This window comes from Rattus rattus, chromosome 2 (genome assembly GCF_011064425.1).
Source record: "Rattus rattus isolate New Zealand chromosome 2, Rrattus_CSIRO_v1, whole genome shotgun sequence".
Taxonomy (NCBI): domain Eukaryota; kingdom Metazoa; phylum Chordata; class Mammalia; order Rodentia; family Muridae; genus Rattus; species Rattus rattus.
In genome coordinates, this window is record NC_046155.1 from 210,112,652 (window position 1) to 210,136,304 (window position 23,653).

Genomic DNA, 23,653 nt, shown 5'->3' on the forward strand with positions numbered 1-23,653 from the left:
TTTCAGCTTTACATTATCTTTGACAGTTGAGTCAATGATTTCTGGAATCTTCTGCTCCTGAGATTCTCTCTTCCATCTCTCTGTATTCTGTTGGTAAAGCTTGTATCTACAGCTCCTTGTCTCTTCTTTTGGTTTTCTATATCCAGGGTTGTTTCCATGTGTTCTTTCTTGATTGCTTCTATTTCCATTTTTAATTCCTTCCACTGTTTGATTGTGTTTTCCTGGAATTCTTTCAGGGATTTTTGTGTCTCCTCTCTATGGGCTTCTACTTGTTTATTTATGTTTTCCTGGAATTCTTTCAGGCATTTTTGCGATTCCTCTCTGTAGGCTTCTACTTATTCTCTAAGGGAGTTCTTCATGTCTTTCTTGAAGTCCTCCAGCATCATGGTCAAATATGATTTTGAATCTAGATCTTGCTTTTCTGGTGTGTTTGGATATTCCATGTTTGTTTTGATGGGAGAATTGGGCTCCGATGGTGCCATGTAGTCTTGGTTTCTGTTGCTTGGGTTCCTGCGCTTGCCTCTCGCCATCAAATTATCTCTCGTGTTACTTTGTTCTGCTATTTCTGACAGTGGCTAAACTGTCCTATAGGCCTGTGTGTCAGGAGTGTTGTAGACCTGTTTTCCTCTCTTTCAGTCAGTTATGGGGACAGAGTGTTCTGCTTTCGGGCCTGTAGTTTTTCCTTTCTACAGGTTTTCAGCTGTTCTTGTGGACTTGTGCCTTGAGTTCACCAGGCAGGTCACTTGCAGCAGATAAGTTAGTCTTACCTGTGGTCCCAAGGCTCAAGTTCACTCGCGGGGTTCTGCCCACGGGCTCTCCGCGGTGGCAGCAACCAGGAAGATCTGCGCCGCCTCTTCCAGGGGCCTCCGTGCACCAGGGTTCCAGATGGCCTCCGGTGTTTTCCTCTGGAATCAGTAATGTGTGCAGAGAGCAGTCTCTTCTGGTTTCGCAGGCGTGTCTGCCTCTCTGAAAGTTTAGCTCTCCCTCCCACGGGATTTGGGTGCAGAGAACTGTTTATCCGGTCTGTTTCCTTCAGGTTCCGGCGGTGTCTCAGGCAGGGCTCCTGCTGCTCCTGGGCCCTCCCCCACAGGAGCCCAGAGGCCTTGTACAGTTTCCTCTTGGGTCAGGGATGTGGGCAGGGGGTGGGCAGTGTTGGTGGTCTCTTCCGCTCTGCAGCCTCAGGAGTGCCCACCTGACCAGGCGGTAAGGTATCTCTCCCATGGGTTCTGGGAGCAGAGAGCTGCTGCGGGCCGGGATCCGCGGGTGTGGGGGAAGTTTTATTTTTATATTGCATATTTAACTTTCTATGCTTCTAAATTGGAATAAAACAATTATATTTTGAGAAAAATTAAGGAATGTGCAGTTAATTAATTTATGTTATTTAATCATAAGCAATTTCTACAATTAGTGTTTTGCTCTCTGGAAAAATAAACAGCAACATAGCAAAGCAAAATGAAAATGTTTTGTTTCAGAGCGTGTGTGTGTGTATGACGGTCTGGTTGCTTTCTGTTTGTATATTCTGTAAGATTTAGAGTTACTGGCTCCACGAATATTCAAAAATTAACCATAGCTCACATTTTCATCATCTCTTACTCTTCCTTAAAATTGATCCCTCTGCTCCAGCTCCTTGGATTCCTTTTGTGTCCTAACACCAAAGGAGAGCAGAATTCAGATCAATTCTTCAGACTGCCCCTGTGCAGATCAAACACAATTGAAAGTTTCTTTAAGTTTGTGATGGTGAAATGGATGATGTCAACTCCCTCATTGGGAAGTGTCATGGATACCTCTTATGAGATCATCTTGACCTCAGAGGAGATGAGTTCTCAGTATATCAACATATCACCACATGTGGGTGTTTACAGGGAGATAAGGCATCTGGCCCACAGACAAGTAATGCTCCATTCAGCATCTGTTATAGCAGATATATATATATTATCCATGGTGAGTCTTAACGCCTTCTTTCAGGCCTGTAGAAGACAGGACATTTTGCGGGCAACTGTTTGAATGAAGCTCACTGAACTCTTCTCTCTCTCTCTCTCTTTCAGGGACACAGTGCTGCACCTTTTGAATGCTGTTAGAGATGGTGATCATCTGAGTCCTAAGCACTGCACAGGTGCAGGGAGCCTGTTGAAGAGAGACCCCTGTGCCTATTCTCCTTTTTCTGATATTCTTTGGTAAGAGCAATTTGCTATAGGTGTCCATTTTTTGTCAACATGATTAAGGGCAGAGAGAGAGAGAGAGAGAGAGAGAGAGAGAGAGAGAGAGAGAGAGAGAGACATTTTTCCTGGCATGCTGAGTGAGATATAATACCTGGCAGGACCTCAATTACCTGAAGTGCTGAACTTAAATCTGATAACCCTTTATCTACTTTAGGCTGTTACTTTAACTCTAGATCACCTCAGCAATTGGCAGTTTTCTTTTGGAAACACTGGTGCTAAGTGGCACAGGGATAGGAGGCTATTTTTCTTTTGTAGAAATTAAGAGCAGCAATAACAACTTCATGTTAATTCATGAGCATTATGGTGTGGGAAAAATCAGACACTTGAGATTCAAATTTCAATTGCTTTTAATGAGGTTTCTTTGTCTTGCCAAATTAGACATCACTTTGTCAGTGCTGAGTGTTCATGTCAGTGGAGTTATGGTTTCTACTTTGCAGAAATGCCTTTGACCAGCATCTTCTTCTTTGGACCAATGTATTTATATATCACTTATGTTCTCTGTCTCACAGAAAAATATCTTCCACTGTGCATATAGATACACATAAAATTTCATTTGACATATGTTTAGAGAATTGAATTAGGATCATAACTATATTTTTAGCTATAATGTTGTCTTAACTCATTAAATGGATAAAATTCTCATGGCTATCATCCCAGCACTGAACATTTTAAGTTAATAAGTTTATGTTTGTATTAAATTTATGTGTTTTACATGTGATTACCATTGTCATTTTGATATATTGCATTTTCTATGTGATATATGCCGATAGCATATTTTGGAAATTAATAGCATATGTCAAAAACATATTGGAATATGAAAAATAGACCCAGAATGCCAAAATGAATAGTATGTATTTTCATATGAGGCCTATTATAAAGAAAAAAATCAATGTTGTTCCACATAAGCTGGCAGATATTTCAAAGTTGGAGTCAGTTGCATTACATCTCTCCTTGACAGTAAAAGAGCATGGGAAATCTGGAGGGTTACTAAAACCATAGTAACACTTTGTTTTACAGCTAAAATTCCTTACACAGGACTTCTGTGAGCTGTAAATCACACTTCATTTGTAGATCCATGTGAAAAATTCTGACACCTAGCAAGAATTTTGCTAAGTTTGTCATTACTTTAACCACAGTGTTGTGACCAAGGTCTGTGGAAAGAGAAGGGAATAGGTTGAGCCATAGAAATGTTTTTGGTTAAAAAAAAACATCTTGGGGGATCAGCTTCTTTCTGGGTTAAGAAAGAAGGCTGAACTTACAAAGGGCACAGTTTTAGACTCCTGCACACACATCTGGCTGCTCACCACTGACTAACATCTCCGGCTACAAAGGTATATCAACTGAAGTTAATATTCCCAATTAAAGTCATGAATACATATACATGGTTAAAAACTAAAAAAAAAACATAGAAGTAGTTTATTTTTACATCTGAATGGATATAATGTCTGATATAAAATATATTTGAGTGTTTAACAGCACAAATTTTATGTAAAATATAGATATTAGTCCTTCATGTCTATTGTGAAGTGCTGAGTTACAATACTGATTGACATTCTCCATAACTTGAGAGAATGGCATCCAGAGACCTGACCATGGGCATCTTTTTCCTGTCTCAGACTGTTCTGGGAATGCTGGGGAACTCAGCCTTGCTTTGTTGTTTAATCATCGCTGACTTCACTGGGATCAGGACAAAGCCTGTAGACCGAATTGTCAAACACCTGACTTGGGCCAACATCATGGTTGTTATCTGCAAAGGAATCCCTCAGACAATGACTGCTTTTGGTCATACATATTTTCTAGATGAAACTACATGTAAACTTATCTTTTATTTGCATAGAGTTTCTAGGGGATTTTCCCTTGGTTCCACATGCCTGTTAAGTGTCTTTCAGGCCATCACTATTAGCCCAAGCAATTCCAAGTCTGCACAGCTGAAGGCCAGAGCCCCCCAAATCATTGGTCCTTCCCTGGTACTGTGCTGGTCCCTGTGTCTACTTTTAAATATCTTCTTAATCATGACAGTGACTGACATGACAGATAAAGGAAATCTTACTGAATTTATCCACTTGGTGTACTGTGTAGGAGTAAAGGGTTCCAAGCACTTTCGCGCAGGATATGTGATCATATTGGCTTCCACGGATGTCATGTGTTTAGGACTCATGATGTGGACCAGTGGCTCCATGATGTTTTTCTTGCTCAAGCATAAGCAGAGGGTCCAGTATATTCACAGGTCCTTGGCTAATAAGTCCTTTCATGAGATCAAAGCTACACAAAGTATTGTTACCCTAGTGAGCAGTTTTGTATTTTTTAATGGAACTTCTGTCATCTTAGCGTTGTATTTTTCTTTACATTTTCAATTGACATTGCTTGCCAATGTCAGTGTGGCCATGAATGCATGCTTCCCAGCACTGTGCCCCTTTCTGCTCACAAGAAACTATATTAGGGTTTTTAAGCTCAGCAGTAGTTAGGTATGAATCAAGGGCTATTTTATAGCATAGTCAGCCCTTTAAAACATAGGTTGTATACACTATTATTTATTCAGTATGTAATTTCCACATCAGATCCATGCTCTAGGTATAATATCTCCCCATACTCTTGAATTCAGTTATTTTAAATTGTTTCAATTTAGAATATTTTAGTACTAGATAAATTTAAATTGGGTGATATATAAGTTGTAATGATTGTGAGAATTTACATGGCTTTATCATTCATTTATCTCAGGTGTAAATAAATATTAACACTGGCTTCAAGCTAGGCTGTAAACTTGAGTGCAGAATGTAGTGCCAAAATATCTCTAAGGAAATAAACTGTTGTAGAGGATATCTAAGAGATTGGTGATAGTGGGGCACACTTATGGTTTACTGGCGTTGGATGCCACATAGAATTTTGTTTGGATTGTGTTTCTTATGTACTGATCATTATTTACCAACATTGGGAAACTGTAATGTTGGATTCGGGATGTCATCTTTTTTTTTTTCATTTCAGTTGAACATTCAGATATTAGATGTTTAGAAATCATGGGAAAATTATTAAAACACAACTAAACAGATATTTTAACCTTAAGTATTCATTATTTATGTATCTGAGTGTTTTGCTTTTGTGTATGTATGTGTGCATAATGCATTCATCCTGTGATAAAATTCATAATATGGTTGTATATCACATGGAATTTAAATCATGGATGCCTGTGAAACATCATGTACATTTGGAAATAAAAATTAATTCCTAGGCAAGGAGAGGATCATTGATCTTGAAATATTTGTTTACTAAATCAGACCCTTCTAAATATAATAATTATAATAGATCATATATGCAAAATGTATGAATATAGGATTGTGGGCTCTTTAGAAAGAAGATTTCTGATAACAGACATGATAAAAATTGGCCCACATGGAAAAACAATAAGTCATATGAGTAGAATGTTTCTTCATTGAGGCAATTTGTCCTATGTGGGATTATCCAAGAAAATGATTGTTAAATCCATGCTGATTGTTTAATTTTGATAGAATTCTTATGAGTTAATTTTTATAAATTTTTGGTAAAGTAGAAACCTTTCAGGAATAAACAAAGATAGTTTTAAAGGAATAGTTAATAAATATAATTACCCAGAAAATAAAATTATTATTGAAACTAAACAGTATATATTCACTTTAATCCAAAATGTGGAAATTGAACAGTCATGAGTATCTACAGAAATCACTATCCACTGCAAAATAATCTCCCCCTAAAAAGGTGCTCTATAGCAGGACTGCATGACCAAAAAGATTGTTTAAATTATATCCATCAATAACAGAACAAAAGAAACTTCTCCTGCTTGCTTTGGAATGTGTTAAATCCAATTGAATATAGTTCTTGGTACATATAATGTCTTCACTGCTCTGTGCACATCTCAGCTGGAATTATTAGTATTAAACACAGTTTAACCACTAAGTATAGATCCTGGCTCCAATTTTACAATATGAAAGACAGGTAACAACAAGAAAGATAATTTGTCCAATAGAAATCCTTTGTCTTTCAACCACTTGGTGCAGTGTCTTAGAAACATGTCTTGGCATCTTGATCTGCTATCCACACCCATATCTGTGCAAGATTTGTTACTCTTCTAGGATCTGCAGAGTCTCTTTGTTGATGCAAAATATACTGGAAATTTCATTTAAAAGCTCTCTCTTCTGGTTGTTCCTTTTCCTAAAATCTTGGATGCCTTTCAAATATAATCTCCTTCAATACTTTATGATTTTAGGCATAGGATGCTGAGGACATTTCTTATAATTTTCTGGTTTCTCTCTGACTCATGCTACAGCATGTAATTTTCTCATCAGCTGAGCTACATTCTGTACAGTGTTATAGATGTGGGGCAGTGTCTTCGTAAACTCTTCAATCTACAATCATCATCCATTACCCATTCTGCTTCTTTTGGTTGTGATGCACACAGGTCTCTCTCTCTCTCTCTCTCTCTCTCTCTCTCTCTCTCTCTCTCTCTCCCTCCATATATATAAATCCATATATATATATTTATAATATATACTACATGTATGTATATGTGTATAATATGTGTATGGATATGTGTATACATACTCATGTGTACAAGTATACATATATGTGTATATATAATATACACATATATACATTTATATGTACACATATACATGTATACATACATACAAATGTATACAATACACATATACAAAGATACATGCATATACATAGACAAACATACACACACACACGCACACACTTATAAGTTCTCTATCACATACCTACAATGCAAGGTTGGCTTTCCCTCTTAAGACTTACCTATACCAAGAGGAACTTTAGTATGTCATTATCTGCTACAATAGCTGCCTTCACATTCAAGGTAGGCTGTTGCATAGAGGTGAATATTCCCTTGCTTCCTCCACTGACAGACAGCTGGATACTAAAGGTACTTAACTAAAAGAATCATCCCCCAAACCTAGAATACTCTTTTTTTTTTCTTTTATTGACATGAGTATTTCTTATTTACATTTCGAATGTTATTCCCTTTCCCGGTTTCCAGTAAAACATCCCCCTAATCCTCCCCCTCCCGTCCTTTATGGGTGTTCCCCTCCCCACCCTCCCCCCATTGCCGCCCTCCCCCCAACAATCACGTTCGCTGGGGTTCAGTCTTAGCAGGACCAAGGGCTTCCCCTTCCACTGGTGCTCTTACTAGGATATTCATTGCTACCTATGAGGTCAGAGTCCAGGGTCAGTCCATGTATAGTCTTTAGGTAGTGGCTTAGTCCCTGGAAGCTCTAGTTGCTTGGCATTGTTGTTCATAAGGGGTCTCGAGCCCCTTCAAGCTCTTCCAGTTCTTTCTCTGATTCCTTCAATGGGGGTCCTATTCTCAGTTCAGTGGTTTGCTGCTGGCATTCGCCTCTGTATTTGCTGTATTCTGGCTGTGTCTCTCAGGAGAGATCTACATCTGCTCCTGTCGGCCTGACTTCTTTGCTTCATCCATCTTTTCTAATTGGGTGGCTGTATATGTATGAGCCACATGTGGGGCAGGCTCTGAATGGGTGTTCCTTCTGTGTCTGTTTTAATCTTTGCCTCTCTATTCCCTGCCAAGGGTATTCTTGTTCCCCCTTTTAAAGAAGGAGTGAAGCATTCACATTTTGATCATCCGTCTTGAGTGTCATGTGTTCTATGCATCTAGGGTAATTCAAGTATTGGGGCTAATAGCCACTTATCAATGAGTGCATACCATGTGTGTTTTTCTGTGATTGGGTTACCTCACACAGGATGATATTTTCCAGTTCCAACCATTTGTCTATGAATTTCTTAAAGGCATTGTTTTTGATAGCTGAGTAATATTCTATTGTGTAGATGTACCACATTTTCTGTATCCATTCCTCTGTTGAAGGGCATCTGGGTCCTTTCCAGCTTCTGGCTATTATAAATAAGGCTGCGATGAACATAGTGGAGCACGTGTTTTTATATGTTGGGGCATCTTTTGGGTATATGCCAAGAGAGGTATAGCTGGATCCTCAGGTAGGTAAATGTCCAATTTTCTGAGGAACCTCCAGACTGATTTCCAGAATGGTTGTACCAGTCTGCAATCCCATCAAAAATGGAGGAGTGTTCCTCTTTCTATACATCCTTGCCAGCATTTGTTGTCACCTGAGTTTTTGATCTTAGCCATTCTCACTGGTGTTAGGTGAAATCTCAGGGTTGTTTTGATTTGCATTTCCCTTATGACTAAAGATGTTGAACATTTCTTTAGGTGTTTCTCAGCCATTCGGCGTTCCTCAACTGTGAATTCTTTGTTTAGTTCTGAGCACCATTTTTTAATAGGGTTATCTGTCTCCCTGCGGTCTAACTTCTTGAGTTCTTTGCATATTTTGGACATAAGCCCTCTATCTGTTGTAGGATGGGTAAAGATCTTTTCCCAATCTGTTGGTTGCCATTTTGTCCTAACCACAGTGTCCTTTGCCTTACAGAAGCTTTGCAGTTTTATGAGATCCCATTAGTCGATTCTTGATCTTAGAGCATAAGCCATTGGTGTTTTGTTCAGGAAATTTTTTCCAGTGCCCATGTGTTCGAGATGCTGCCCTAGTTTTTCATCTATTAGTTTGAGTGTATCTGGTTTGATGTGGAGGTCCTTGATCCACTTGGACTTAAGCTTTGTAAAGGGTGATAAGCATGGATCCATTTGCATTCTTCTGCATGTTGACCTCCAGTTGAACCAGCATCATTTGCTGAAAATGCTATCTTTATTCCATTGAATGGTTTTGGCTCCTTTGTCAAAAATCAAGTGCCCATAGGTGTGTGGGTTCATTTCTGGGTCTTCAATTCTATTCCATTGGTCTATCTGTCTGTCCCTGTACCAATACCATGCAGTTTTTATCACTATTGCTCTGTAATATTGCTTGAGTTCAGGGATAGTGATTCCCCCTGAAGTCCTTTTATTGTTGAGAATAGTTTTAACTATCCTGGGTTTTTTGTTATTCCAGATGAATTTGCAAATTGTTCTGTCTAACTCTTTGAAGAATTGGATTGGTATTTTGATGGGGATTGCATTGAATCTGTAGATCCCTTTTGGGAAAATGGCCATTTTTACTATATTAATCCTGCCAATCCATGAGCATGGGAGATCTTTCCATCTTCTGAGGTCTTCTTCAATTTCTTTCTTCAGAGGCTTGAAGTTCTTATTGTACAGATCTTTTACTTGCTTGGTTAAAGTCACACCGAGGTACTTTATATTGTTTGTGTCTATTATGAAGGGTGTCGTTTCCCTAATTTCTTTCTCGGCTTGTTTCTCTTTTGTGTAGAGGAAGGCTACTGATTTATTTGAGTTAATTTTATACCCAGCCACTTTCCTGAAGTTGTTTATCAGCTTTACTAGTTCTCTGGTGGAACTTTTGGGATCACTTAAATATACTATCATATCATCTGCAAATAGTGATATTTTGACTTCTTTTCCAATCTGTATCCCCTTGATTTCCTTTTGTTGTCTGATTGCTCTGGCTAGAACTTCAAGAACTATATTGAATAAGTAGGGAGAGAGTGGGCAGCCTTGTTTAGTCCCTGATTTTAGTGGGATTGCTTCAAGTTTCTCTCCATTTAGTTTAATGTTAGCAACTGGTTTGCTGTATATAGCTTTTACTATGTTTAGGTATGGGCCTTGAATTCCTATTATTTCCAGGACTTTTATCATGAAGGGGTGTTGAATTTTGTCAAATGCTTTCTCAGCATCTAATGAAATGATTATGTGGTTTTGTTCTTTCAGTTTGTTTATATAATGGATCACGTTGATGGTTTTCCATATATTAAACCATCCCTGCATGCCTGGGATGAAGCCTACTTGATCATGGTGGATGATTCTTTTGATGTTCACTTGGATTTGGTTTGCCAGAATTTTATTGGGTATTTTTGCATCGATATTCATAAGGGAAATTGGTTTGAAGTTCTCTTTCTTTGTTGGGTCTTTGTGTGGTTTAGGTATAAGAGTAACTGTGGCTTCATAAAAGGAATTTGGTATCGCTCTGTCTATTTCTATTTTGTGGAATAGTTTGGATAGTATTGGTATGAGGTCTTCTATGAAGGTCTGATAGAAATTCTGCACTAAACCCGTCTGGACCTGGGCTCTTTTGGTTGGGAGACCTTTAATGACTGCTTCTATTTCCTTAGGAGTTATGGGGTTGTTTAACTGGTTTATCTGTTCCTGATTTAACTTGGTCCTGGTATCTGTCTGAGGAGGAAATTGTCCATTTCCTAAAGATTTTCAAGTTTTGTTGAATATAGGCTTTTATAGTAAGATCTGATGAATTTTTTAATTTCCTCTGATTCTGTAGTTATGTCTCCCTTTTCATTTCTGATTTTGTTATATTGGACACACTCTCTGTGTCTTCTCGTTAGTCTGGCTAAGGGTTTATCTATCTTGTTGATTTTCTCAAAGAACCAACTTTTGGTTCTGTTGATTCTTTCTATGGTCTTTTTGTTTCTATTTGGCTGATTTCAGCTCTGAGTTTGATTATTTCCTGTCTTCTACTCCTCCTGGGTGTATTTGCTTCTTTTTGTTCTAAAGCTTTTAGGTGTGCTGTCAAGCTGCTGACATATGCTCTCTCCTGTTTCTTTCTGCAGGCACTCAGAGCTATGAGTTTTCCTCTTAGCACAGCTTTCATTGTGTCCCATAAGTTTGGGTATGTTGTACCTTCATTTTCATTAAATTCTAAGAAGTCTTTAATTTCTTTCTTTATTTCTTTATTTCTTCCTTGACCAGGTTATCATTGAGTAGAGCATTGTTCAACTTCCACGTATATGCGGGCATTCTTCCTTTTTTGTTATTGAAGACCAGCTTTAGGCCGTGGTGGTCTGATAGCACGCATGGGATTATTTCAATCTTTCTGTACCTGTTGAGGCCCGTTTTTTGACCAATTATATGGTCAATTTTGGAGAAAGTACCATGAGGAGCTGAGAATTCTTTCAGGGATTTTTGCGATTCCTCTCTGTAGGCTTCTACTTGTTCTCTAAGGGAGTTCTTCACGTCTTTCTTGAAGTCCTCCAGCATCATGATCAAATATGATTTTGATACTAGATCTTGCTTTTCTGGTGTGTTTGGATATTCCGTGTTTGCTTTGGTGGGAGAATTGGGCTCCGATGATGCCATGTAGTCTTGGTTTCTGTTTCTTGAGTTCTTGCGCTTGCCTCTCGCCATCAGATTATCTCTAGTGTTACTTTGTTCTGCTATTTCTGACAGTGGCTAGACTGTCCTATAAGCCTGTGTGTCAGGAGTGCTGTAGACCTGTTTTCCTGTTTTCTTTCAGCCAGATATGGTGACAGAGTGTTCTGCTTTCGGCCATGTAGTTTTTCCTATCTTCAGGTCTTCAGCTGTTCCTGTGGGCCTGTGTCTTGAGTTCACCAGGCAGGTCGCTTGGAGCTGGAAGGTTTGTCTTACCTGTGGTCTCAAGGCTCAAGTTTGTTCGTGGGGTGTTGCTTATGAGCTCTCTGCGGCGGCAGCAATCAGGAAGATCTGCGCAGCCCTTTCCAGGAGCTTCTGTGCACCAGGGTTCCAGATGGCGTTTGGTGTATTCCTCTGGAGTCAGAGATGTGGGCAGAGTGTAGTCTCTTCTGGTTTCCCAGGCATGTCTGCCTCTCTGAAGGTTTAGCTCTCCCTCCCACGGGATTTGGGTGCAGAGATCTGTTTATCCGGTCGGTCCCTTCAGGTCAGGCGGTGTCTCAGACGCAGCAGATTTCCTGCTCCTGTGCCCTTATCCAAGGGAACCCAGAGGCCGTATACAGGTTCCTCTTGGGCCAGGGATGTGGGCAGGGGTGGGCAGTGTTGGTGGTCTCTTCTGCTCTGCAGTCCCAGGAGTGCCCACCTGTCTTGGTGGTGAGCTTTCTCTCCCACAGGGTTTAGGAGCAGTGAGCTGGAGGCAGTGTAGAATACTCTTTTAATAATGAGAAATATAGATATTACAGTCTGAATGGTAAAGTGCTTCTTCCTGGGGCAACTGTCTTTTTCTCACCTGTACTCTTTCCTCGGTTGCTGGTTCAAGATTTTGCTTGATTCTTGCTTCTGCTTTTAAACCTTTTATGGGTGACAAATCTTTATTTGGCTTGTTCTCATTTTTCCTTTAGGAAACACAGACTGATACATATTGCCTTAGCACTTTATAAAGCCAATTCATACACAGTTTTATGGTGGCAATATTATCTCATAAACGTCATTGTCTAATGTGTAAATCTGCAAAGGCACTGAAGTATCTGTATCTAAATAACATTCCAGTCAAATTAACATCCTTCTTTAGTTCTATCTAATTCATTAAACTTCTCATCAAACAACAACTCTTTCATGCCTAGTTTTACCAGGAATGCATTTCCATTAATGTGTGCCATTCTGATATTCATGAGTGCCTCGCCACTAATAATCATCCATATCCCTAATAACAGTTTCCTCCATGCTGTAATGTTTATCCCAAGCAAAGTTGAAGAGTGATGTCACTGTTTCTCACTGACATAGATTTCTCTTTTTTCAGATATTAAGGTTCATACTTAAGAGGAATTATTCATGATATATAGTTTCCTTACTGTTGTCTCTCAGATTCTCTCAATGACTCTCAAGATATTGGCTCCTAGGAGAGACTAATTAGCACAGAATAGAGGTACATATTTACGTTCATAAAATCCATGTTAGCTGTCAAAGCAACATGGTTGGTTCCTTCATTATTATCAAAAATCAAATATCATCCTCTCTAAACCTGTATTACATCGTGGAAGAAGAAAAAGAAGAAGACAGAAAATAAGAGCTGAAACATTGTTTTTCAGGAGTAGCATGTTCATTGCACCTTTGATTACTTAGCAGCTATAATCACCTGGGTAAGGCCTTGAGATGACTGGGACATTGTACTATTGAAATGTTTTCATTAGAGAATAGATTGTCACATAAGAAGATTTGAGGCTTGTTTTCCAAACTCATGTAGAATTTGGGTCTGATAATTTGGACATGAAATTCCAGTGTTTACAGTGCAGAGACAGTAGTATCTCAGCTTGGAAAAATAAGTGAGTGCTACTTCCAGTGAGAGGCTCTGTCCCAAAATATTAAATGGACATCAATTGAGGTAAATGGCTGGTAATAAATTTTAAACCCTAACACCTGTGCACAAATACATACACAGATACAAAGATTGGCTCCCTAACACTTTATCATGGAGAGAGGAGATTGTTTTTTCTTGGAGGGCCTTCTCTTACATAAGCATTTGTGGGACGTCTGAAATTAATTATTTCTGAAAGGAAAAGAAAATGGGATGTTTTCTTCAGTATTATAGCTACTAGTAAATTACCCATATTCATGTCAATAACCCCTTAGACATTCTACAATAATTAATTTCAACTATTTTTATTGAGTCAACAAGTTAATTATTTAATTAATTAATTTGAGGCAATACATATGGGGAGATTTAGTAGGGAAGGTAGACAGTTGAGATAATGGCATAGAGAGGAAAGAGTGCATGACTATTTTGAAAATACTATACATACATATATTAAATGTCATGATAAAACCTCCTTCTGTGTAAAACTACAATGTAATATTGAAAAATCTAATTAAGTTCTAATTTAGTGGCATAATTCAGGTAATTTTTTTAATCGTAATTATTCCATATGATGTCAAATCCCACCTGGAGAGACAGCTAAACTTTAATGGCTTGTCCCATAGCACACAGATACTATTTACAGTGCCAGACATACTCTGATTGTGTAAAATGTACCTGGTGTTCTGAAACATTTTTGAAAAACTTTGTCACTTAAAGGGTGATACCATTTACTAATGATGTGTGCAACTCAATATTTCATCAGTTAGGATAACAACCTTTTGTGTATCCTCAAGAGAAACACTGTTCTGAAATTGACTGTTCTCTTGAACCATTCTTATTACTAAGTAGGGACAAAACAATTGTAGCTAAAAGAATACACACAGCTAATACCAAATGGCAAGACAGCAACATAAGGATTTCCTGACAGACCCAATTCACCAGATGAGGTGGCTTCCATTTCATTCATATTTTCAGCTGGAAAATGCACCTGATCCTCATATTCGACTTTGATTTTATTTTGTCCCTCTTTGTGTTCCTGTATGAAAGAAATTGCTTGGTGTGATGGGAGGGAATATTAGGTACTGCCATAAAGGCAGCTGTGGAAGAGCAAAAGAAATAGTATGCCAAAATACTAGTTTATTAAATCAGGTAGTCTACTTTGATTGTGTACAGCAGCATGGATAAGGGTTCTTTAAGACATCATGGGAAACTAATATGCAACTGCATCTCTGAAGAAGAATCAGTCTAACAAAGAACATGTTCACTACAAATACCTTTGGAGAAAAGATGGGCTTCATGGAACACTTCATGGGCTACCCAGAACTCCACTATTTTTCTAGCAGAATCAAAACAATGGAAGTCTCTGATGCTAAGATCTAGTCTCAGAAGCATTAACTAGATTCGAGCTATCTAGATTTGGATATCTGAGTGAAAGTTGGAATTGAAAATACAAACTGCAATCGAGTGGTGTGTGCATTCTTGCCAGACATCTTTTGGGTCCAGAGCATTTAAGCACGTTGCTTTAAATGCTAATGCATTAGAAATCATGAAAGACATAGAGAGTACAGTGAACATCAAGTCAAGTTTATATCAGTGTCATTTAGATGAAATTCTATTTAAAAGTAGCATCAATAGGACATATGATTCGTCTAAAGAACTCAGAGTTTAACAACACAGCTATAAACTGCAGGCCTCTGCATGAATATATGCAAATGGCTTTGTAAGGATACTCTCATCCTCATGAGGAGGGAAGGTCATGTTGAAAAAGAAATGTTTAAAGGCCTATGCTCAGGAAACATAAAAGGCAACAGGTTCTCCACAAATTTGAATTCCAGAGAACACTGCTTAATGATTATGAGTACATTCCTTTTCTGATACAAGGAGAAAACCTTTCATAAAATCTTTGACAATAAAAAGTTACAAAATCAAAATTTTCAAGGAATATCCTCAAATCAGAATAAGCAAGTACCTGGTGGTCAGAATCTGCTATCCACAGGCAGGAAGTCTGCACCATTTCCTGTGGTGTTATTTGCACATACACTTGAAGGTATTTTAGTGGGTGGTACAGACCCCACAAGGACAAAACAAAGGTGTTTATGTGTCCTGATTGATAGTAGCTCACATGTTAGTACCAATTTAAAATTAGGTAATTTGTAAGTATCCTTTTAAAATTAATGCTCACTTATATTTAATTTTCTTCAGGCCAATATTGAAATAACAATATTGCTGCAAATTCTCATAAGATAAAGAAATTTCCATCGATGATTCAAGTCTTTGCCATTTATATCATAGGAAGACTTTAATCTGCTAGATTAAAAGATTTTGGTCAGAGTTCTGTATTTATACCTTATTTGATAAAGCTGAATTTCTTCAAATAACACACTCCCTTGTAGAACAGAGGGATCAGGTTAGGTTCAGTTGGTAATATGTTTTTCACTGGCAGAAATTCATAATACTGGAAGATACAGTCCAGGTTGCTTGGGATAATTGGCCCCAAAGATGGAGGGGGAACTGATCCTGTTTGCTAAGGTATGAGAGTGCCATGGAGACATTTATTCCTGGTCCAAGTCTGTGACAGAATTGTTGTTGCATATAAGCAGGCATCGGTGGTACATCTACACTAAACATTCATGCCATTGAAGAGAAAAGAGGGTAAATTATGGAAGAGGAAGGCATAGTAGAAGAATAGGGGAAAGAAAGAGTGAAGTAGTCTGGAAGGGAGAAGGTATAAAGATAGAATCGAAGTGAGGAGCGGAAAACTAAAAATGTAAAGACGGGAAAGCACAAGAGTACATAGCAGAAATGAGGTCCACATAAGATAAGTGAGGAGAAAAATATATATGTGGTGGTGGAAAAATGGGAGTATATAAAAGGGAGGATGGTAGGGGAAGAGATAGGAGAAAAGGGTGCATGAAATAGTTTAATAAGTAAGAAGTGAAGAACAGAGGAGAGGAGAGGAGGTGAGAGGAGAGAAGGGAAGAGTAGAATACAGAAAAATCAATGACAAACCAATGAAATTAACCTGCTCCTGAAGGGAAATCTGGGTTTTTACTTGTAACCAGATTTTATCAATGTTTTGTTACGTTTAGTACATTACTAAAAATCTTCTGGATTTTTACGAAATGAAAATAAGCAACACGGCTGGAGAGATATCTCAGAAGAGTTCTGGATATACCTCCAGAGGTTCTGAGTTCATTTCCCATCTACCACACATTGCTAGTATAGATCTAAATTGCATGTGAACCTTGCCCTTTGAGGGTAACCACATTCTCTTTACTATATGGTGTTCTTTCCTTTCTAAACAAATCAAATACATTTCAATAATATTGTGTGTTTATTCAAGAATTTGTATTGAAAATATGTTCCACTTTTTCCACATTTTTCCAGAAAACGTTAATATCCTTGTGATATGCACTAATACTAAATAATACCATCTGTGTCTTGATCAATGCTGAGTTTTCAATGTTCATGGTGTTTCTCTGAAGAAACACAGAAAGCACACATTTGTTTAAAATATATTTATCACATGCACAAATTTTTGACATTTTAAACAATTGATTTAATGAAGCCTGTATTCACATATACTGACTTGTATGATGAAGAAAGTATTGTTTGCATTGGGGAAATGGGGTTTTATTTGGCTTACAGATCCATGTAAGTGTTCATCACAAAGAAAGTCAGGACAGAAACTCAAACAGGCAGGAATGTGGAGGCAGGAGCTGAGGCAGAGGTTATTGATTGCCATTTTTACTAGGAGACTTTTTACATATTACAAAATATTGAGTATGAAATCTGTGAGGATGACTATGAACAATTGTTTTATTTTTTCTGAGGAAACAAAAAGAAACAACTTTTCCCCAAGATCAGGCAATTATAATAGAAAAAAATTGTTTTATCCATGTTTAGTTTGGGAAACCAATGGCTTTCACTAGGAATACATACAGTAACATGGATGAAAAGATATGTTTGAACCTTTCATGATTGACATTAAACAGTGTTTTTTCATCCAACAGAAATTCATCAGCTCATCCAATTCATAAATTTCAAAGGAGAGAAATACTTCCACCCAAGTCTAAGCATAAATGGAGGACTGTCAAAATTCGTGATGGGAAGAAACGTTCTTTCAGGGTGACATCAAATACCTCAGAAGGTTGTCAAGACTATCTTCTGTGATATCATCTTGACCACAGGAGTGAGCTGGTCATCATGTCAGTCACACTCTACTAGGGACTTCCTCCAACCTGGAAACAGGTTGCTGTCCCTCAGGTCTTTGCCCACAGGGCAGTCAGCAGAGGTTGGGGACCACCTAGGAGAGAATGGTGGACAAGAGACATGAAGAAGGACTCCAAGACAAGAGTCTGATCAAGGCAACAACTTTATTTTTTCCTAAGGCTGAATTTATACCATATCAGTGGTAAAAGAGGGAAGTGGGAAGCATGTACACAAGCCAAGGACATAGTACATTTGTGGTGAGCAGATGTCACCAGGATGTTAGATTTTCAGAAAGGTCACAGTTTTGTCATATCACTGGGCATCCTGACCACCAGATTTGTATTAGTCTTCTGCAGCTGGCTGGGGATTTTCCATGTACACAGTCATACTTAACTAACTATACTATTAACGCCAATAATAGAGGGTTACAAGGCCATCACTCCCAACATCTCCCTCTTCCTTATAGTCAAATGAAAAGGTGACCAATGGCTGCGCTGTCCTGGAATGAGCCCCTCAGGAACTGTGTCTGTCTTAGGTTCGAGCGATATTTGTCACATGGCCAAGAGAATCTCGTGGACAGGGCCAGTCATGGAATAAGGCAGCGGCTAATGGTGGCCCTCCTGTATTAGGCCCTTTATTCACGAATATATCCCTCTCTTACCTGTCATTGACTGTCAAGCTCAGCTCACAGGGGTTATGAGTCGTTGATGTTTCAGCAAAGGCATCAGGACAGCAGGCAGAAAAGAATGTTAGCTTCACTTGGCTCAAGGACAAAAAGATCATTGCCTGGGCTGGGAGGGGATGTGTAGGTGAGCTTGGTCCTCACCAAAGGCATCCTCCATAGCTAGCCTATGAAAATATACCTGAATACGTTTTGCTGCTATATTATCTACCTGTTGTTTAATAGACCTGTTTAAATGATTAAATGTCCAAGGGCCAAAAGATATAAGCAAAAGAAGTCTTCTAGGGGGTCCAACAGGGAAGAAAGCAGGGTGGACAACAAAGGGGAGGTGGAGAATTACTCTTGACACCAGCTCTCAGCTTTTTCTCTTTCTTGTTTTCTCCTTTCTAAGCCATTTCTGAACATTTTCATGCTTTTTTTAACCCTATTCTAAGACACAGGAAGTATCTGAGCACTGTCTTTCTCTCACGAACCACAATTCACTGATTGCTCAAAGTTGGGAACATAAAGGTAAAAAGCTAATCAGAAATATATACACTTGTTAGCCTGTAGGGTTTATGTAAAAGGGAGGCCAGACAATTGTTCTTTCTGATTAACCTATGACTCTGTTTTGTTTTTTTGTTTTGTTTTGTTTTTTTTGTTTGTTTGTTTGTTTTGTTTTGTTTTGTTTTTTTAGTCCAGAATACTGGTATACTTTTTTTTTCTTTATTAACTTGAGCATTTCTTATTTACATTTTGATTGTTATTCCCTTTCCCGGTTTCCGGGCCAACATCCCCCTAACCCTTCCCCTCCCATTCTATAAGGGTGTTCCCCTCCTCATACCTCTCCCCATTACCCCCCTCCCCCCAACAATCACATTCACTGGGGGCTCAGTCTTGGCAGGACAAAGGGCTTCCCCTTCCACTGGTGCTCTTACTAGGATATTCATTGCTATCTATGAGGTTGGAGCCCAGGGTCAGTCCATATATAGTCTTTGGGTAGTGGCTTAGTCCCTGGAAGCTCTGGTTGCTTGGCATTGTTGTTCATATGGGGTCTCAAGCCCCCTTAAAGCTCTTCCAGTCCTTTCTCTGATTCCTTCAATGGGGGACCCATTCTCAGTTCAGTGGTTTGCTGCTGGCATTCGCCTATGTATTTGCTATATTCTGGCTGTGTCTCTCAGGAGAAACCTACATCCGGTACCTGTCAGCCTGGACTTCTTTGCTTCATCCATCTTGTCTAATTGGATGGCTGTATATGTATGGGCCACATGTGAGGCAGGCTCTGAATGGATGTTCCTTCTGCCTCTGTTTTAATATTTGCCTCCCTATTCCCTCCCAAGGGTATTCTTGTTCCCCTTTTAAAGAAGGAGTGAAGCATTCACGTTTTGATTATCCATCTTGAGTTTCATGTGTTCTGTGCATCTAGGGTAATTCAAGCATTTGGGCTAATAGCCACTTATCAATGAGTGCATACAATGTGTGATTTTCTGTGATTGGTTACCTCACACAGGATGATGTTTTTCAGTTCACTCCATTTACCTATGAATTCCATAAACTCATTGTTTTTGATAGCTGAGTAATATTCCATTGTGTAGATGTACCACTTTTCTGTATGCATTCTTCTGTATGTTGAAGGGCATCTGGGTTCTTTCCAGCTTCTGGCTATTATAAATGAGGCTGCTATGAACAGAGTGGAGCACGTGTCTTTGTAATATGTTGGGGTATCTTTTCGGTATATCCCCAAGAGAGGTATAGCTGGGTCCTCAGATAGTTCAATGTCCAATTTTTGAGGAACATCCAGACTGATTTCCAGAATGGTTGTACCAGTCTGCAATCCCACCAACAATGGAGGAGTGTTCCTCTTTCTCCACATCCTCATCAGCATTTGCTATCACCTGAGTTTTTAATCTTAGCCATTCTCACTGGTGTGAGGTAAAATCTCAGGGTCCTTTTGATTTGCATTTCCCTTATGACTAAATATGGTGAACATTTCTTTAGGTGTTTCTCAGGCATTCTGCATTCCTAAGCTGTGAATTCTTTGTTTAGCTCTGAACCCCATTTTTTAATAGGGTTATTTGTCTCCCTACGGTCTAACTTCTTGAGTTCTTTGTATATTTTGGATATAAGGCCTCTATCTGTTGTAGGATGGGTAAAGATCTTTTCCCAAACTGTTGGTTGCCGTTTTCTCCTAACCACAGTGTCCTTTGCCTTAAAAAAGCTTTGCAGTTTTATGAGATCCCATCTGTCAATTCTTGATCTTAGAGCATAAGCCATTGGTGTTTTGTTCAGGAAAATTTCTTCAGTGTCCATGTGTTCAAGATGCTTCCCCACTCTTTCTTCTATTAGTTTGAGTGTATCCGGTTTGATGTAGAGGTCCTTGATCCACTTAGACTTAAGCTTTGTAAAGGGTGATAAACATGGATCGATCTACATTCTACTACATGTTGACCTCAAGTTGAACCAGCACTATTTGCTGAAAATGCTGTCTTTTTTCCATTGAATGGTTTTGGCTCCTTTGTCAAAAATCAAGTGACCATAGGTGTGTGGGTTCCTTTCTGGGACTTCAATTCTATTCCATTGGTCTATCTGTCTGTCTCTGTACCAATACCATGCAGTTTTTATCACTATTGCTCTGTAATACTGCTTGAGTTCAGGGATAATGATTCCCCCTGAGGTCCTTTTATTGTTGAGGATAGTTTTAGCTATCCTGGATTTTTTTGTTATTCTAGATGAATTTGCAAATTGTCTTGTCTAACTCTTTGAAGATTTGGATTGGTATTTTGATGGGGATTGCATTGAATCTGTAGATCGCTTTTGGTAAATGACCATTTTTACTATATTAATCCTGCCAATCCATGAGCATGGGAGATCTTTCCATCTTCTGAGGTCTTCTTCAATTTTTTTCTTCAGAGGCTTGAAGTTCTTTTTTTTTTTTTTAAGAGTTTTTTTTTTTTTTTTTTTATTAACTTGAGTATTTCTTATGTACATTTCGAGTGTTATTCCCTTTCCCGGTTTCCAGGCAAACATCCCTTCCTCCCCCCCTTCCTTATGGGTGTTCCCCTCCCCACCTCCCCCATTGCCGCCCTCCCCGACAGTCTAGTTCACTGGGGGTTCAGTCTTAGCAGGACCCAGGGCTTCCCCTTCCACTGGTGCTCTTACTAGGATATTCATTGCTACCTATGAGGTCAGAGTCCAGGGTCAGTCCATGTATAGTCTTTAGGTAGTGGCTTAGTCCCTGGAAGCTCTGGTTGCTTGGCATTGTTGTACATATGGGGTCTCAAGCCCCTTCAAGCTCTTCCAGTTCTTTCTCTGATTCCTTCAACAGGGGTCCCGTTCTCAGTTCAGTGGTTTGCTGCTGGCATTCGCCTCTGTATTTGCTGTATTCTGGCTGTGTCTCTCAGGATCGATCTACATCCGGCTCCTGTCGGTCTGCACTTCTTTGCTTCATCCATCTTGTCTAATTGGGTGGCTGTATATGTATGGGCCACATGTGGGGCAGGCTCTGAATGGGTGTTCCTTCAGTCTCTGTTTTAATCTTTGCCTCTCTCTTCCCTGCCAAGGGTATTCTTGTTCCCCTTTTAAAGAAGGAGTGAAGCCTTCACATTTTGATCATCCGTCTTGAGTTTCATTTGTTCTAGGCAACTAGGGTGATTCAAGCATTTGGGCTAATAGCCACTTATCAGTGAGTGCATACCATGTATGTCTTTCTGTGATTGGGTTAGCTCACTCAGGATGATATTTTCCAGTTCCAACCATTTGCCTACGAATTTCATAAACTCGTTGTTTTTGATAGCTGAGTAATATTCCATTGTGTAGATGTACCACATTTTCTGTATCCATTCCTCTGTTGAAGGGCATCTGGGTTCTTTCCAGCTTCTTGCTATTATAAATAAGGCTGTAATGAACATAGTGGAGCACGTGTCTTTTTTATATGTTGGGGCATCTTTTGGGTATATGCCCCAGAGAGGTATAGCTGGATCCTCAGGCAGTTCAATGTCCAATTTTCTGAGAAACCTCCAGACTGATTTCCAGAATGGTTGTACCAGTCTGCAACCCCACCAACAATGGAGGAGTGTTCCTCCAGTTGGACCAGCACCATTTGCTGAAAACCATTGGATGGTTTTGGCTCCTTTGTCAAAAATCAAGTGACCATAGGTGTGTGGGTTTATTTCTGGGTCTTCAATTCTTATAGTTAGGTATGAAGTTCTCATCAATAGAGTAGCAGGCCTGCAGGTCCTGCTTCATGATCAGGCCCCACGTGATAAGCCTGGAACCAAAACTGCAAAGAGAAACTAAAAATAGAACATTTAAAACCATGCCCAAACCAGTAAATATCTTCAACAAAATCATAGAAGAAAACTTCCCTAACCTAAAAAAAGAGATACCCATAGGCATACAAGAAGCCTACAGAACTCCAAATAGATTGGACCAGAAAAGAAACACCTCCCATCACATAATAGTCAAAACACCAAAAGCACAAAATAAAGAAAGAATATTAAAAGCAGTAAGGGAAAAAGGTCAAGTAACATATAAAGGCAGACCTATCAGAATCACACCAGACTTTTCACAGAAACTATGAAGGCCAGAAGATCCTGGGCATGATGTCATACAGACCCTAAGAGAACACAAATACCAGCCCAGGCTACTGTATCCTGCAAAACTCTCAATTAACATAGATGGAGAAACCAAGATATTCCATGACAAAACCAAATTTACACAATATCTTTCTACAAATCCAGCACTACAAAGGATAATAAATGGTAAAGCCCAACATAAGGAGGCAAGCTATACCCAAGAAGAGGCAAGAAACTAATCGTCTTGGCAACAAAACAAAGAGAAGAAAAGCACACAAACATAACACATCCAAGTATGAATATAACAGGAAGCAATAATCACTATTCCTTAATATCTCTCAACATCAATGGCCTCAACTCCCCAATAAAAAGACATAGATTAACAAACTGGATACGCAACGAGGACCCTGCATTCTGCTGCCTACAGGAAACACACCTCAGAGACAAAGACAGACACTACCTCAGAGTGAAAGGCTGGAAAACAACTTTCCAGGCAAATGGTGGGAAGAAGCCGAGCTGGAGTAGCCATTCTAATATCAAATAAAGTCAATTTTCAACTAAAAGTCATCAAAAAAGATAAGGATGATCACTTTATATTCATCAAAGGAAAAATCCACCAAGATGAACTCTCAATCCTAAATATCTATGCCCCAAATACAAGGGCACCTACATACGTAAAAGAAACCTTACTAAAGCTCAAAACACACATTGCACCTCACACAATAATAGTAGGAGACTTCAACACCCCACTCTCATCAATGGACAGATCATGGAAACAGAAATTAAACAGAGACGTAGACAGACTAAGAGAAGTCATGAGCCAAGTGGACTTAACGGATATTTATAGAACGTTCTACCCTAATGCAAAAGGATATACCTTCTTCTCAGCTCCTCATGGTACTTTTCCAAAATTGACCATATAATTGGTCAAAAACGGGCCTC

The 23,653-nt window shown here is 39.0% G+C and overlaps 1 protein-coding gene across 1 annotated transcript; it reads left to right on the top strand.

Annotated features, from left to right (window-relative positions):
• Positions 1-3,790: 3,790 nt before the first annotated feature.
• LOC116894676 (vomeronasal type-1 receptor 4-like) lies at positions 3,791-4,684 on the top strand. The gene has a single exon (XM_032896379.1). The coding sequence runs from the start codon at positions 3,791-3,793 to the stop codon at positions 4,682-4,684; it is 894 nt and encodes a 297-aa protein (XP_032752270.1).
• Positions 4,685-23,653: the final 18,969 nt, after the last annotated feature.